General features: G+C 35.7%; 1 protein-coding gene across 1 annotated transcript in view; it reads left to right on the forward strand.

The window, feature by feature from the left end:
• The first annotated feature begins 5,827 nt into the window (after positions 1-5,827).
• Positions 5,828-18,428, forward strand: part of LOC120626331 (aminopeptidase N-like) — a 33,434-nt gene continuing 20,833 nt past the window's right edge. Inside the window, exons 1-4 of the mRNA XM_039893822.1 lie at positions 5,828-6,297; positions 8,042-8,200; positions 10,641-10,964; positions 16,778-16,961. Of these exons, the coding sequence (XP_039749756.1) occupies positions 5,828-6,297; positions 8,042-8,200; positions 10,641-10,964; positions 16,778-16,961 (1,137 nt within the window). The remainder of the gene's footprint in view (positions 6,298-8,041; positions 8,201-10,640; positions 10,965-16,777; positions 16,962-18,428) is intronic.

The raw sequence follows: 18,428 nt of genomic DNA on the forward strand, positions 1-18,428 counted from the left end.
ACCTGATCACATCAATTTTTATGTTTCAGCCAAACCTCGCTTTATATCGTGGGAATAAACAATAGAAATACCATATAAATCACTCGCTTTATGATGTAAAGACGTGAGGTTAGATTGATAAAAACAAATAGATATAACCATTAAAGATTGAGTAATAGCTTCTTTTTTAAAGTCAGTAAAAATAAGGCGGGAAGGAAGTGGTGATATAGCATTGGGTAAAAGCGAGACTTCCAGAGAATCCGAGCACGCACCTCTTACTTTTGTAAGTTATATGCGTTTTAAGTAATTAAAATATCACTTGCTTCGACGGTGCAGTAAAACATCTTGAGGAAATATGCATGCCTGAGAGTTCTGCGAGTTCTCAGTGGTGTGTGGAGTCCACCAATCCGCACTGGGCCAGATTGGTGGACTACGGCCTTAGTCCCTTCTCATTGGAGGACTAGCGGGCTCTGTAGTGGGCCGGTATTGTGTTGATGTGATGATGATGATGAAAACTAACTCGACGGGACTCATTGCCTTATCCCAATAGTTAAGGTAGCCTGGAAGAGATCACTATTAGTGATAAGGCCGCCTTTTGCATATAATTTATGTTAATGTAAGTTTTCCTGTGTGTTTCCTTTATTATGCAATAAAGTTGTTTAAAATAAATAAAAATAAAAATAGATATGCCAACATTTGATGTATATCAGTGATAAAAATGTAAATTATGGCAAAAACTATAATATCACTTCATTATCATTGGTTTTAATCGGCTGATGGGCGGCTTTGAATTGAAAGATATTTATCTCTTATATCTTATATCCCTATTACGGCGGCTTAGACAAAAGGATAACGATAGTCCAAATAGGCACCCAAATAATAATTATAACGTCATTTAAAAACGTTATGCATCCGTATTTATATTTTAAGTAGGAGGTTCTAGGTTCGATTCCCCGCAGCACGGCTAGCATGGGCAGGGGACAATTAAATCCCCGGAGGAAGGATAACAATGTATCTTCTCCCACAGCTTTATCAACTCTCAGAGCACTGGTGCATAAGTGGAAATAATATCCAAATAATATATGTGTAACAATAAACGGGGGTTAACTTTTCCTACTCCATGTTTCCGTGCTTTATTCGTTTAGCAAGTGGACACGTTCGTTATATACCTTGTCAGGGGATATAATCGGGGGATATAATTTTTGTCTCCTGCCCGCGCTAGCCCTGCAGAGGCAATTTGGGAATTTATAATTTCTGTATTATATCTAGTTACCATTCTACCGACAAAGATGTGCCGCAAAACGATAAGTGTTCCGGTGCGATGCCGCGTAGAAACCTATTAGGGGTATGACTACCATACTACCTAACGGGTTAGCCCGTTACCATCTTAGACTGCATCATCACTTACCACCAGGTGAGTTTGCAATCAAGGGCTAACTTGTAGAGAAATAAACAAAAAAATCCAAACACAACTACAATACATGCACGTATATACAATACGTGTTAATAACATAACCACTGCGTCCTTCGTCCGCGTTTATTACGGTTTTTTAAAAATACTTTAGAAATCGTTTGTTTTTCTAGCATAAAAAGTAGCCTATGTTGCTATCCGTCCTTTCAACTAGCTCTATGCCAAAAATGAATATGATTGGTTGCTTATTCAGGGCGTAAAGGAAGGGCAAACCGAGTAATAATCGAAACAAAAGATGAAAAATTAAAAAAATAAATATTTCTAGATTATCAAACAACTCGTGCATTTCATTATAAATAGGTTACAGCAGTTACAGCTTTATAAAATCTCACATGGGGCACTCATCTTGTTTATTAAATAAGAATGCGGTCGGTACAGGTTAAAAATTTTAAGAGGCGTGATTTTCAATAAAAAATAAATTTAGAGTTTATTTCCTTTGCCAATGACTTATGAAACACTGTATTATTATATTCTCATCTAACTTTTTTATTACCATGTTACAGATCTCAGGGTTTCATTCTTTCGGCGGTCAGATTATACTGCTTTATTTTTTTTTTGTGTTAAATGCTCGATTTGATGACAAAAGTTGTGACGTATTGCGACAGATATTGAGAGCGTAATTTAACCGGTATGCACATTTCAGTATGCGACGTTTAATTTTCTTATAGACGTTGAGTTCGGAATAACTAAATTTTATATTTTTATTAAGTTTTTTGCCTAGACTCAGAGGAAAATTTATCATAAAATTTATAATTAAAAAAAACATATATAAATAACCAAAACATTCAGTATGTCTGCATAAAATTTTAATTTTTTTGTAACTTTTTTTGTATTTATTAAAAGTTTGAGATAATATTAGTTAAAATTATGGTTAGATGTAATTTTGTGATTTTATATACTAAAATTTTCCTATCAAACGCATATCGATTTAGACTTAATGGTTATCGGTTTTATACAATTGAAAAAAAAAACACAATATTTCTGAAATTACGGGCAAATATTGTTTCGCTGGGAAGAATTATATCTATTACCAAAAGTTTTAGATATCTAGACATAATATAGCAGCACTGTGCACCTTATAAATAAACAGGATATTTTTTTTTTCACTGCGGATATTTTAATATGTATGACACATGAACCAAATTTATGAACATATATTTTTTTATTTTTATGTTTTACTTAACGATACAGAAATTAGCGGTTAATAAAGATTAGTCCCCGTAAAAGATAATTATGGGCACCCTACAATAGCTCTCAACTTTTGACATGCAAACAAAGTTCTCGCACTCAGTCCTATCGATGCAGCTGTAATTCCATAAAATAAAGCGTAATAATAACTTTTCAATTGCATGCCACAATTTACGATGTTTTCTTTTTTAATCCTCTACAACTTAACCCATAACTGCAATCTCACCTGGTGGTAAGTGATGATGCAGCGTAAGATGGTAGTGGATAATTTATTTAGGTTGATACCTATTACGAGTAGCCATGATTTGCTTATTTTATGCTCAAACATGGTAAAAAATGTAATACTACCGATACAGAACCACCAAAAAAAAAATTATCCTCTATTGTTACACTACAGAAGCTGTCGTATAGAGATGTAGAACTATGTGTCATTATTAAAAAATGCGCCTCGTTTTCGCTGATAAAATTCCCTGACAGTAAAGTATGATGATGTATAGATAAAAGTACTAAAAGTTAAGATCAGTAGTCCTACCACAGATAAGGAAATTCCCCAACAGTCATTTTGAATATCAAAAGATAACATCGATAGAACGATGTAAGAATCCACTTGAAACTCTGTTGCAATATATTTTTTTTATGTTTGAGGAAAAAGGCAAGTGTTAGACGACCTTCTGGCGCATTGGTTAACGCTGTGGTCTTATAAATGTAGGTACTGGATATCATTGCTAGTGGGGGCTTTATGGGAATTTATAATTGTTGATTTATCTCTAGGCTAGTCTGTTTTTAGTTACCACCCTACCGACCAAGACATTTTACGCGTAGAACCCGATTGAGGGTGCCATGCTCAGTACATTTTTCCGGGATGCAAAATTCCTTTCTGCTATTGCCGACTTTATTCTATCTCAGTGCTAAATTTCATAGAGGTCCATTCAGCCTCCACCCATCAAAACTTTCATAGAGGTCCATTCGGCAGCCTCCATCCATCCAAACTTTCATCGAGGTCCAATCAGCCGCCATCCAACCAAACTTTCATCGAGATCTATTCAGCCTCCATATATCCAAACTTTTATCGAGGTTCATTAAACCTCCATCCATCCAAACTTTCATCGAGGTCCATTCAGCCTCCATCCATCCAAACTTTCATCGAGGTCCATTCAGCCTCCATCCATCCAAACTTTCATCGAGGTCCATTCAGCCTCCATCCATCCAAACTTTCATCGAGGTCCATTAGGCCTCAATCCATCCAAACTTTCATCGAGATCCATTCAGCCTCCATATATCCAAACTTTCATCAAGGTTCATTAAACCTCCATCCATCCAAACTTTCATCGAGGTCCTTTCAGCCTCCATCCATCCTAACTTTAGTATTCATTGTAACAGTAACTTTATTATTATTCGCAGTAAATGAAGAAGTCTGTCATACTTACCAAAGTATTATTAGTTATGTATGAAGTAGAAAGTAATTCAAGTATATAATATTTCCTGCAAGCATAGGCAAAACGTAACTTAATAATTATTTTTAAAGTGTCGAGTCACTGTTCTATAAATTCATACTTACAAACTAACTGACTACCTTACCTGACTACCTTTGCGATGATAAAGACTCCATAAGAAGAAGTGGTAAATACTATCAGTGTTCTAGCTCAGTAATGTAGAACATAATATATATTATTACTAAAATTATATTTTGTATGTTCAAAACATTATAAGTACATACTGATCTGTAGATTACTGTATCGATAACGCTATCAGCGATTAATTGTTAGATTAAATTAATCAAGGTCACATTTTACTAATATGCATCAATAGCGTATAACAGTGGGCTGGTAATGGGTGGATGACAATGATATATATATCAACTATACACAAATGGCCATCTAGCCCCAAAGTAAGCGTAGCTTGTGTTATGGGTATAGTAGACTGATGAATATTTTTACGTTAATACTTATAATATTATACCGATAGACGTGTGCCGAAAGTGGCGTGCATAGAGGGTATACTGATATAAAATGAAGTAAATCTCCAGTTCGAGTTATAAAAAACTTAAGGCTAGTCTCAATATAACACTTACAAAGCTAATCCTTAAGTTTTTTACAACTCGTACTGGAGATTTTCTTCATTATACATCAGCTGCACACCCTGTGCACACCCTCTATGCACAGGGCATATATATATATATATATATATATATATATATATATATATATATATATCATATATATCTATTATAGTATATATATTAAGTTAATATGTAAATGTAGTATGTATGTTCATGTAAGTTTATTTTATTTTTTTGTAACATACTTTATGCGCCATCCACTTTTTACTTTTTAATCGGCTTCGTACGCTCCGGTCAGTTACCTAAGTCACTCAAAGACACCATAACACATAAAAACATAAAATTTAAATTAAAACAATACTATCAACAAATTACAATTTCAAAGTACATTGCGACAACTGAACATCCTGTATTGCGTTGCTCGATGGACGTTCGTGGCATTAACTTACCGCATTTTTAAACTACCTGCTTTGTTATCCACTTAAGGTTTTTTGTAAATAGCAATAGTTTAAATAGTAAAAGTTAACATATCTAATAAAGTTATAGGATATAGGTTTAAATAAGATTGTTAGTTAATATTAAAATATATTTATAGTACCTACCTGCCTACCTACTACCAATTTTAAACTTCCGATGTATCTACCTAATTATATTTAGGGAATTTTATTTATATAGAATATCTTGATTGATGTAGTAAGTAGGTGGGTGTTAATTAATTTCTTTAGTTACCTTTTGTCGACGGCACGATGGTGTACGGTAAAATTCGTAAGAATTTATGATTACACCATAATAGTTTTAAGTCTACTTGTGAATTTTGGTTAATAAATTTATATATAATTATTATTAGGTTGCCTTTAAAAGATCACTTTTAGTGATAAGGCTGCCTTTGCACCCTATCACTAAGAACTATTACAGTTTTCCTTGTATTTTTCCTATTGTGTTGTGTTGCAATAAAGTTTTTCTATTCTATTCTACCACATTAACATACAGAAACATTAAAAAAAAATATCCCACAGTATACAATTTGGCGACCTTATCGCTACATAGCAATCTCATACAGGCAAATAATGGCGTAAAACAAATCTCAAGAAGATTTGTTACATTAAGAAAACTATTTTTTACTTACAGATATGTTTACCCTGGTACTTCTCTCCCTGTTGGGGACCGGTCTTGCATACAACGTGCCTCCCAGCGCTAAATATGCCACAAATATACCTGATGAAGCTTACGTGCTCCCAGGGACCTCCTACCCGACGTTCTACGACGTGCGACTTTTCCTAGACCCCGGAAACCATGACTTTTTCACGGGAGATGTCACTATTAGGTTATTCCCAACAGTGAACACGAGTACGATTGTATTACACGCTATGGCAATGAATATAACCAAGATAGGTCTTTATGATGCTTTGGATGAAAACGTTGATATCCTGGAGAGTAGTAATATTGCCACCGATGATACTCACTTCCTGACAGTTAGATCTAAGGTCGAGTTGAACATAATGCGACCCTATCATCTGAAGATAGAGTATATAGGGTCATACGCGACAAATATGTTTGGTATATATGTGTCGACTTATGAACGCCCTAATATTGGGACAGTGTGAGTATTAAACTGTTGAAACAACAAGTAGTAAGATTAAAAAAAAAAACTGCCGTACCCGCTAGTCGGCATTGGATAATCGTGGAGTCTTTGCTTATATTGTATCCATTTCTCCTATTCGATGAGAGGCTTATAAATTACTAGCTTCTGCCCGCGACTTCATCTGCGTGGACTTCAGAATTGTTTGTAAAGCTTCGTTCGTTAACAATTTTCAATCCTGCCGCGGAAACTATTCAAGAATTTGGTATAGAAAGTACATGTCCTTTTCCATATCATAGGTGACAAGCATACCAAATTTCGAAGCTATCTGCCCGCGACTAGGCTCAAAAACAACTTAAAACTTTCCCTTGAGAACTACTTGGGAATCGGGATAAAAGGTAACCTATGTTCCTTTCCATGTGAAAGGCTACATGCATGCCAAATTTCATCCAAATGCTTTCTGCCGTTTTTGGATGATTGAGTAAGAAACATTCACATTTTCACATTTATCTATATATATAAAAATGTTATGTCCACGCTTCAAGAACTCAAAAAGTTCTGCACCGATCGGGCTAAAATTTTAGTATGATATATATATAATACATCAAAGAATGTTTTTTCAATCACAATGTGCCACAGTGGCAGGGTACAGCTAGTAATATTATTTAGTAGGATATAATGTATATATATTAGGATATAAATTAAAAAGATTATAAGATAGATTAAATAAAAATAGCGGTTTTAATGACATATATTGGCGTCTTTAAAATAAGGATAATAGTTCCGATACAGGAGTATCGACAATGCTAAAATAATGTTAGTAAAGCTATGGTATAAGGGCCCCGCTTGTTTATTTATAGGTTTCTTTTGTAATAATACACAACATAGTATTGGCTAATATTACAAACATACTAAAACATGGAAGGAATAGGTTAAAATTCATTAGTCAAATATTTATAACTGCTAGCCGCGATCGCCTTTATTAAGGTTTTTTTCAAATCCCGTAAGAATCGTTAGTTGTCTTGGGATAACATGTAGCCTATGTTTCTCTCCTGCTTTTACGTAAAAAATCAAGTTGTTTGTTTACTTCATTAGAGTGTTAAAGATGGACAAACAAACAAACATACAAACACACTTTGCATTTATATATATATAAGTTAGGACATTGTTAAGGAGAAATTTGAATTCAATTAGTACAAAATGCGCCTTTATCACCATGATGAGCGACTTACGCTTTTTTATTGCGACAAAATACTCGTATATGTGTTGCTAGTCAAGCTAAACCAGACCAGCGTTTAGGAACCAAGCTCTATACCACTCAATTATTACTGTATACATACACAGGCACTTATGAAGCGTTCATACATTTAACATGCGACACTTATGTTAGTGCTGCATAGTATAGTAACTGCATTCGTTGACATTAAAACTAAAGCTAAGAGGGTTCCAAACGCGCCCTGGTCTAAGAAGAACCATATCACAGTAGTTAATGTTGAGCTACGAAGTTAGAGCAATTCATACCCAAGCTTTTTAATCATACATGTAATCATTAATATTATAATAGGATTTTTCTATAAGCTTACGTTAAAGTTTATATAAACTTTGAACTCATTGAGAGACATCTCAAGGATATCATCTGGTAATTTGTTATAAAATGATATACAATAACTATCCTTAAACAAATTACTATTTTTATGCAGCCTAGTAAACTGCACTACAAGTTTATTTTTACTTTTACCGAAGATGACCAGGATTTTGCTTTCAGTAACCTTATAACATCCCAACTGCAGCCGACTTTCGCTCGGCGCGCGTTCCCTTGCTACGATGAGCCGCGATATAAGGCTGTGTTCAGGACAACCATCTACGCACCTCCTAAATACACAACTGTGAGGACAAACATGCCTTTAAGGACCGATCTGTTGAAGTAAGTTAATATTCCTGTAAACTTTTTAGATTATTTAAAATAGCGGATTGAAGCTGTGATAGCCGAGGGTAGGACTTCGACTTCACTTTTGAGGAACCTTGTTCGGATCCCAGCACCTCTAACTTTTCTATTTTATGTGCGTTTTTTAATATGAAATCACTTGCGGTGAAGGAAAACATCGTGTGCAACCTGCATGCTTGAGAGTTCTCCACAATGTTCCCAAAGACGTGTGGAGTCCACCAATCAGCGCACGGCCAGCTTAGTGGACTGCGGCCTTAACCCCTCATTGGGATTGGGTGGGACGAGACCCAAGCGGGCTGGTAATGGGTTGATATTATAATGATGAATATAATACGCACGGGTCTCCTCCTACAATTAGAAGGGGCTAAGGCCGTCCACCACGTTGGCCCAGTGCGGATTGTGTGACTCCACATACCTTTCAGAACATTATGTAGAACTCTCAGGCATGCAGGTTTCCGGTTTCGTATATATTTTATTAAATAACATTATAAAATGTATGTTCATTAACTTAAAAACTAAAGGTAACTATAATGTTTTCAAATACTAACCAAATAATAATAACCGATATTTTATTACACTGTGGAATTTCGAGCTCTCTACAAAATACCTATCAAGTCATTGTTTCGTACGTTAATTAATGGTTTACATATTATGTGAAGTATTTTTCATGCATATTAATGTAATTAAGCGATTATCAATCCAATGTGGCAATTACAAAAATCTCGGCAATGCCATCTGGGCGTATCTTATTTTCTGTATTTACTTATACTTACATAGTTTGTTAGTATTAGTATTTAGTTATTCGTATGTATATTTTTTAATTAAGCACAACCTGCAGTCTGTTATCCTCTTGTTTTCCTTATCCTAAGGTTGCCTGACAGAGATCGCTGCTAAGCGATAAGGCCGCCTTTTGTATACTGCTTCTTTCTGTGTTTGTTTTAATTCTTCTTCTTATTTTTATTAACTGTGCAAAGAAAGAGAATAAATAAAAACCCGCAAAACCCTAATATAAAAAAACGTGTGTGTACTTATGTAAACGCGTTAGAAGTTATAACTCTTTGGCGTAACAACATAAAAATCTTTTTAAAAATTTTATCTTTAATTTTTCGTCATAGCTAACTATTTCTTGCAAATTGCAGAGACAATGTCTGTTCTCTTACATAAACAGATTATTTAAAACTAAAATTTTCATGGTTTAATCAGTAGGTAGTTAGAATAGAAATACAGATTCAGCAGAGATTGTGGTTACAGCGAGGCTGCGGTTGTGCGTCAAGTACAGTTGTCGGTTTGTCTGCAAATAAACCGCACTTTACAAAGTTTATCGATTTAGTATACTTTTACAATGCGGGGAGACGAGTTCAATTCCAGACACGGAACTTTTCGGAGTTTGTTTTTAAGGAATTAAATTATACTTGTTTTACCGATGAAGGAAAAAAAACTTAAGGATACCTGAAAGTGGTCTATAGCCTTTTCAAAGGGGTTATGAGCAGGGATTTTTTAACAAAAAAATCCCAGCTCACCCCTTTGGGGGGGTTAAAAAATATATGTGTGTTTGTCTGTGTCATATATTTCCTGAATAGATGAACTGATTTTGATTTTGTTTTTGTTGTTTGTAAGGTAAATTATTTGATAAAAATCATTCCAAGATGGCCGCCGCAACAAAAATGTATTGTATATTTTTTTCACAACCCCCTTAATATGGATGTCAAATGAAAGAGCTTGAACAGTAGAATACACTATGACCAATTTGAAATCCAAGTTGGCTTCCGTTGTTTCGGCAGCCATCTTGGATTTCAAATGGCGAATTGCATATTTTTACACAACTCCTTCAATATGGATAAATCAAAGGAATTGATTTAATAGTCAAATACTAATGTCATGATAATATTATAATAATAATAAAAGTCAGTTTTTTTTTTTAAATTCCAATTTATATATTATTTTGTCTACCACGCTGGCCAAGTGCAGAGTGGTAAATTCCACACCCTTAAGAGAACGTTATAGCGAACTCTGAGCTATGCAGTTTTTCTTACAATGCTTGAAAGTACAAGCAAGTGATATTTAATTGCTAAAATTACGAGATCATGCTTTCTATTAATAAAACATTAAATCAGAAATGCAATATATAATGTCTGAAAGAACTAACAGTACTATCCCAGTTTACTTTGGAAGGTCAAGTCAAAATTCCACCTCAAACTTTTCAATTTAAATATCACTTGCTTCAGCGGTGAAGGAAAACTTCGTGAGGAAACCTGCATGCCTGAGAGTTCTCTATAGTGTTCTCAAAGGTGTGTGGAGTCCACCAATCCGCACTGGGCCCGCGTGGTGGACTACGGCTTAACCCCTTCTCATTGTGGGAGGAGACCCGTGCTCTGTAGTGGCCGTAATGGGTTGATAATGACGATGATGGGTTTTTCAGGCCAGAAGTACCGAATGTTTCTAAATACGAGTTTCAAGACACCGTCATACAGTCCACCTATCTCTTGGCCTACCTGGTTTCCGACTTCGACTTCGTCACCAACGAACCCCTTGAAGCAACAAGCATCTTCCCTAAGCCCTTCAGGGTGTACTCCAGACCAGAAACACGGAACACCGCGGCATTTGCATTGGATTATGGACAAAGGAATATGATCGCTCTGCAAAATTACACTAAGTTCGACTATGCCCTGCCCAAGTTCGACAAAGCTGCTGTACCAGATTTCGCTGCAGGCGCTATGGAGAATTGGGGTCTCGTTATTTACAGGTATGCCGCTACTTCTATTAGTATATAAAGCCAAAAGAAATTTCATCTCATTCGTCCTAGATTTATTGTTTGCTTTTTTAGATTTCACTACAAGTTAGTCCTTGACTGCATTCACATTTGGTGGTAAGTTAAGATGATAGCGGGTTGTGTAGGGTGTATGGCATAGTCAAAGTGAAATTCAAATATTTCTTTTTTCAAATAGGGCACAAAGATGGCACTTTTAATGTGTTGATTACATACAAAATGTGAGTAGTGATGGCTAGGGTTCAAACCTGGTCTAAGAAGAAGCCCACAATAAACTTAGCCGGGAGTTCTTCTTGTTGTCACCATCTCAAATTGTCATACCATTTATCAATCTACGTTGCATCGCAACTGAACGCTAAAAATGCTTTGTAGTAAAAAAATTATGCTTGGCGTATGTCTACGTCAAAACGAGAAGTCAAAGCGTTTCTACTGATGGAAGCTTCGTGGCAAATTATAACTTCCCACCTAATAGTTTTCTACAGTATATCTTTATATATCGTAGAAAATTATTAGGCGTAGGGCTTAGTTTAACCCCTAGTTCAGCACGCTACCGTCGTAAACTACATCATCACTGATGAGATTGCAGTAAAAGGCTAACTTGTAGCGGAATTAAAAAAATCATTAACAATCCTGGTCCTTGCGTTATTGTGGTCATTGGATCGCCTACTCAGCTCTGTGATGGTACCTGCCAAGTCAAATTACCTAAGAGCTAACTTGTATTGAAATAAAATTTAATATTGCTTTGCAGTTATTGCTCAATTAGCATGCATCCTTGCAAATACACACCAAGCACGTATAAGAGCCTACTAAGTGATTGTATCAGTACCTTTACGCGCGTTTCAGTCCTGTCATCTGAACATGCCTTTAAAATAATTAATTACATCGAATAACTTAAATCAAAGAACAATGGGAGAAAACCAGGCTCGAAATTCTAAAGGACAAAATGTATAAGCCGTCTTTGATACAAAAGCCCATTGAGATTAAAATCAGTTACTCCGTTGATGAACTGTCCCAGCTACCAGTAGTTATTTTCAACGGTATACTCGACATTGAGGTCACCTTAGAAAGTTATGTCTAACGTTGTCTGGAAGAGATCGCTTTAGCGATAACACTGCCTTTTCACGCCCCAATTTCTATTCTGCTTATTCTGTATTATATGTAATAAAGTATTCAAACAAATAAACAAACATATTGCGTTCTTCGTACCAGTGTGCCGAATTTGCCAAATATTTGTGCAAATCATATTTGTTCATATTATTTGGTATATATGATGTGTGTCAAAACCGACAAGTTGACAGATACGCGTATTAGCGTTATGTGTTTTATGCGTAAAATAAAATAAATATAGGTAGACGGTAAACCCTGCTGTACACGGGCTAATAAGCCACACAACGCAGTGTGGTTCTACCTTAAGCTGTTGATAAAGATAATAAATAATGCTAACAAACGTGAAATTTGTTGTCCTTCTTCAATACAGTAATAGGTCAAAGAAACCTGTTTCCTTGCAGAGAGATGAAAAGTGCAGATATAGGAGAGGAGAATAAATAAATAAATATACTACGACCATACACACATCGCCATCTAGCCTCAAAGTAAGCGTAGCTTGTGTTATGGGTACTAAGATAACTGATAATTATTTTTATGAATAATATACATAAATACACATTATTCATAAAGACACCCAGACACTGAAAAACAATCATGTTCATCGCACAAACATTTTTGAGTCGTGGGAATCGAACCCAGCGAAGCGTCCAGGGCACGCAGAAAGCAGAGCCGTTGTCCACTGCGCCAATCGGCCGTCTACAATAGAAGTCAATATTTCAGAAAAAATACTGCGGTCCACATTACCAGGCTGAACAAAAGCTTGGATATTAGTTATTATTGTTCTAAATAGGTTGTTTTTAAATAGGTTTAGAAATGTATTTATCATTGATAAATAATATTTTCTTACTTATTTGATAACTTATCACAATTGATGTAGGTATGTGTCACAAGTGACTTTTATAAGAAAAGTTGAATAGAGTTTTAAGTCTGAATTAGAATTTTTTATTTAAAATTTAAAAAAAACACACATCTAAGAAACTTCTTTGAGGTCTCACTCTCTGTATCACTGTATGATATAAGGTAGTATAAATTCGGCCCAGTACAGTAGAAAATTAAAGCATGTTAGAAAGTCCAACTTGCAAGCGAACTTGCCGCATTAAAAACCATGACAACTGGGAGCGTATACTGAACTAAATTCAGTTTACGAGTAAAAGATAGTATTTAAATATTTTTATACTCAATTGCATTGTTCGCGCATTATTATTATAACTCTTTATTTGTACACCACATTAAGAATTACACAAGAAAAAAATGAAACATAATAATAGAAGTAGAATACAAAAGGCGGCCTTATCGCTTGGTAGCGAGCGCATTGTTGATAAAAACAGCGCAATTTTATAGCATAGTCAATTTTTATTTAGATTTTGGGTACAATCGACTTAAGTACAGTATCTTTTGTAATTTATCTAATCTGATAATAGAATCTCAGCCCTAATTAATGCTTGGCAAAGTTTATAATGAAACAATAGAATATTAAAACAGTGCAAGTTTCATTGAAAGAGTTCCCCGGAGTTTCTTTGTTAGAATATTTTATCTCGTGAGCATAACCACGGGTGTCATTCGCGCGAAGCTCAAAGGCCCTGACTTCTTTATTATGACCGTAACAGTAAAATCCCTGGAGTTTCATCATGTTAACACTATTTGCTCTTGTTCAAGTGCAGCGAAGAAGATATCTTCTACTCAGTTTTGATATTTGATATACTTCTCTAAGTTTCATTTGTCTATCTTCATACTGAAATAAATCTTAATTTAGATGGTTCACTTTAGTTAATAATAAATATTTTACTAGGCCTTCTTTACCACAACAATTATTAAATAGAAGAAAAGAGAAGATCACATCTTAATCTCACAATTTTGATCTGGTGGGAAGCTTTGGCCGTGGCTAGTTATCAACCCACCGACAAAGATGTGCCGCTAAGCGATTAAGTGTTCCGGTGCGATGTCGCGTAGAATCCTATTAGGGATATAAATAACATACTCCCTAACAAGTTAGCCCGCTACCATCTTAGACTGCATCATCACTTACCACCAGATGAGATTGCAGTCAAGGGCTAACTTGTAGCAGAATAAAAAAAAATAAACAATCAAAACGGACGTTGCGTTATTGTGGTCAGTGGGTCGCCTTCTAAGCTCTGTGATGGTACCTACCAAGTCAAATTACCAATTACATTTTTTAAACCTTTTTACCTCTTACTATCTTACCTCGTACTATCTCTGTAATAACACCGATTTAAACATTTTGGTACGAACTCTGTGGTCTCTGTGTGTGGAGATATCCCTGGTTAGATTCCTATGCGTTACATAATATGTAAATGAAGACGTGTTTTCTTTTTTGGAATTTTAATTGTCTCCAAGCAGATTAACCGTACGATTCCGAGTCGAGTTTCCAAACACCATACATTAAAACTTCACTTGTTCCTGAAGTAATTTCGAGTATTTTTATCTATGTATACAAAATAATGATATATTGTCCTCATTACGGCCGTTACGACGCCATATTTCGTCTCGTGAATGAGGCACGTGGCTCAAGGGACTCATTTACTTGCGTCACAAAAGGCGTGACTTTTTCATTATGGCCGCAACCCCACTAGAGATTAATTCAGAGAGTGCGCGTTAGTTCCAATTGCCCCCATTTAATGAGATGTTTCGGGCACAATACGGTTATCCTATAGCATCTCGTCGATGACTCAGCGACGACTTTGATATGATGGCAAGCGTTTGTACGATGCCCTGATACTGTGAAACTCTGATACTGAAGACATATTTACGTTGATTCATCACGTAGATGTTTCTGAAACAAAACAAATAAATCAGGGGTATTTGCCTCGGCTACCCGTTACTATATGAGTCTACTTACCGTCTGATGGGGGGTCAAGCTGTCCTGGCAATCGGTTGGGACGGTTGGTAGACGTCTGGAAAGTGTACAACGGTTCCCCCGACGTCTACTAAAGCAAACGAGAGGGACATGCCGTGGTGGTTTTTAGTTTGGGTAAACGAGTCCCACATAACCTCTGTCCTGCCTAAAAGGGCAGAGGTAGATAAATGAATTTTGAATTGTGCATACTAAGGCTTAAGTCTTTATTTAATGGGTTTTTTTTTTATTTTTTATTCCACTACAATTTATTCCTTGATTGCAATCTCACCTGGTGGTAAATGATTATGCAGTTTAAGATGGTAGCGGGTTAACCTTAGAGAGTATGGTAGTCATACCCCTAATTAGTTCCTACGCGACATCGCACTGGAACTCTAAATCGCTTAGCGACACGTCTTTGTCGGTAGGGTGATAACTAGCCACGTCCAAACCCTCCCTTTAACCAGACACAAATATAATCAGTACCAGTCATGTTAAAAAGCTTTAGTATACGCATTTCGAACAACGATAGTAGCGCGTGGTCTCTTATCTAAATACAGTTGTCACTCCCACTCTTCTCGCGAGGCTCCCCTCGCGAGAAGAGTGGGAGCGGCAAAAGGAATAAAAAAAGAACGGTTATCAGTGTCATCTTTACTACGACTGCGACTTTGTATTGCAATCACCAATCCATCTGTCCAGCTTGATGATTATGGACAAATCCATCCGTTGGGAGAGGCCTTTAGTCCAACAGTTGGCAACTATAAGCTAATGATTAGGTTTAGTCAGAAAATTCCTGTCAAGAAAAAGAGCATAAGCTATCATCGATATAACGTAACTTGCTTTATAAAAACACTAGCTGTTGCCCGCGACTTCGTCTGCGTTTGATTTCGTTTTTTGATGTGGCGTTAAATTTGCTGCTGTCCACTGAGGAGTTCTGTCCTCTATCTCCAACTACAGTTTGAGCAAAATTAAACACATATTATAAACTCTAAAGTACAAAAATAATTATTTAAATCGGTAATAATTTCGGAGTTATGGTGTAAAATCGTTAAACACTGTCATCCCCTCTCTTAAAGGAACCGAGCTTAATGTCGGGATAGAAAGTATCATATATTATTTCTAATACCTTCAAAAATATGTATAAAGAGTTTTGTGAAGATCGGTTCAGTAGTTTTCGCGTGAAAGCGTAACAAACAAACTTACATTCACATTTATAATATTAGTAGGGATAGGGATAGGGATAGGGATTCACAGATCTTCACGCTTTAATTTGCAATGTAAATAAAATATTAATAAATGCCCTCGTTTTTTTCATTTCAAAACGTCATCTAGAGATTTCAAGGTGCACAATGCTTGCGACCTCTAGAGGATAATAAACGCTATTTCATGGGTCACCACAGCTGAATAGTGTGTTCAGAAAATATAAAATCTTGGCCTTATTGCGCCGGCCCGGTTTAAGCTATTGTATTATTGAACGTTAACTGCATAAAGCAGGTTTAACCCGTTGTAGTTTTGAATTTAGAATACATAAAGTATAAAGGACACGCTCCCAAGGGGGTTTGATGGTAGGCAGGTGGCCAGTTATAAAAACATGCTCATACTAAAACAATGACTATACCTTAAAGTTTGTAGAAATCCTTCTTGTCTTCATGATATTGATAAGAAACCATGAAGTACAAACAGGTGATATAGTAATGCTTTCTGACTCTATTTTACTCTATTTTACTCTCGTTGACTATAGTGGTTATAGTTAAGTAGAGTAAAATAGAGTATGACTCAACTTGTTCTCGCAACTTTAATCCTGTAATCTTCCTTCTTTCTTTTTAAATAGAGAAGTTGCCCTACTAGTTCAAGATGGAGTCACAACGACAGCCACAAAACAGAACGTCGGCCGTATCATTTGCCACGAGAATCTCCACATGTGGTTCGGCAACGAAGTCAGCCCCGTATCCTGGACCTACACCTGGCTGAACGAGGGCTTCGCCAACTTCTTTGAGAACTACGGCACTGATCTGGTAGGTGGTGACTTTCTTTTATACCTTCAGTGTTACATCTATTTTTTCTTACTAATATTATAAATGCGGAAATCTTTGTTTGTTAACTTATCCTTCCTTTACTTCTTTACTAGGCAACGAATCAGATTCTTTTTTTGGCATAGACTTAGTAGAAAGGACGGAGAGTAACATAGGCTTCATTTTAGTGGAGTAAATCACACGGTTCCCACGGGATTTTTAAAAATCGGTTATAAACGCAGACGCAAAACACGGGCAGTAGCTAGTTTACGATTTTTTTTGTGTTATCTTGCAATCAGTCGTTGGACTATGAGCAGATGTATTGTAAGTCGTTATCGCGATAAAGCTACATAGCTTCCCCAGTGGAAAAGTCTCCTATGTGTCCCAAATCAGGCTATCCAGTATATGTCGTCTTTTCAATCGGCGAACCATTTTAGGTGATTTGAATCGCATTGCAGTTGGACTGGGTGGTTATAAAGTCTTGTTTTTTACTTTAAACTATTTATTTCTTCTTTATCAGTTTTTATATTAAGATGCTCCGGAAGCAAACTCATTTTTAGGAACCAAGGTGCATTGGTAAGTAGTTTTAGGATATAATTTTGTGTTCTTTGTAGTATATTTGTTATTATATTTTTGGAGTAATATGATGAGCACAATAGTTGGATACCATTTGTCCATATTGGTTAAGTAGTACGCGTAGTTACTTTAATAGTAACATAGGCTATATTACAGGGTATGAAGATGATATAACATGAATAAAATCTCCATTACGAATTATAAAACACTTAAGGATAGGCATTGTAGGAGTTATAAAAAGCTTGCCCTTAAGTATTTTTAACTCGTACTGGAGATTTTCTTCATTTTATATCATCTGCATACCCCGTGCATATCCTCTATGCACACCACTACAGGTATATCTATTGTCACTTTGTGGGAGTCGATTATTACGCAGTGAGACAGGAGGACAGTATCTACGTACTGTAATAGTAACATAGGTTGACTTAGTGGCTAATATACTATAAATACGAAATTTTCGTTTGTCTCTCAATCACGCCAGAATAGCTGAAAGGATGTGGATGAAATTTAGCACAGATATTGTTTATTGTTTGGTATATCTGTATATGTGTGTACCATATTTGTATGATTAATATCTTGATTAAGATACTTATAATATACAGATGAATGTGTGATGTATCACACATTTTTTGTTTTTTTGGATGATGGTCAGAGATTAAAATAAGCATACAAATCAAAATTTTTAGGCGACCGAAACTAATATATTATAAACACTGCTATATTTTGACTGCCGACTGGCGCAGTGGGCAGCGACCCTGCTTTCTGAGTCTAAAGCCGTGGATTAGATTACCACAATCGGATAGTGATGGTGTTATGAACATGAATGTTTTTCTATATCTAGTTTATTTGATATTATAAGAATATATGTGTATCCATAAAAATATTCATCAGCTA

The sequence above is a fragment of the Pararge aegeria genome, chromosome 9, assembly GCF_905163445.1.
Source record: "Pararge aegeria chromosome 9, ilParAegt1.1, whole genome shotgun sequence".
Lineage (NCBI taxonomy): Eukaryota > Metazoa > Arthropoda > Insecta > Lepidoptera > Nymphalidae > Pararge > Pararge aegeria.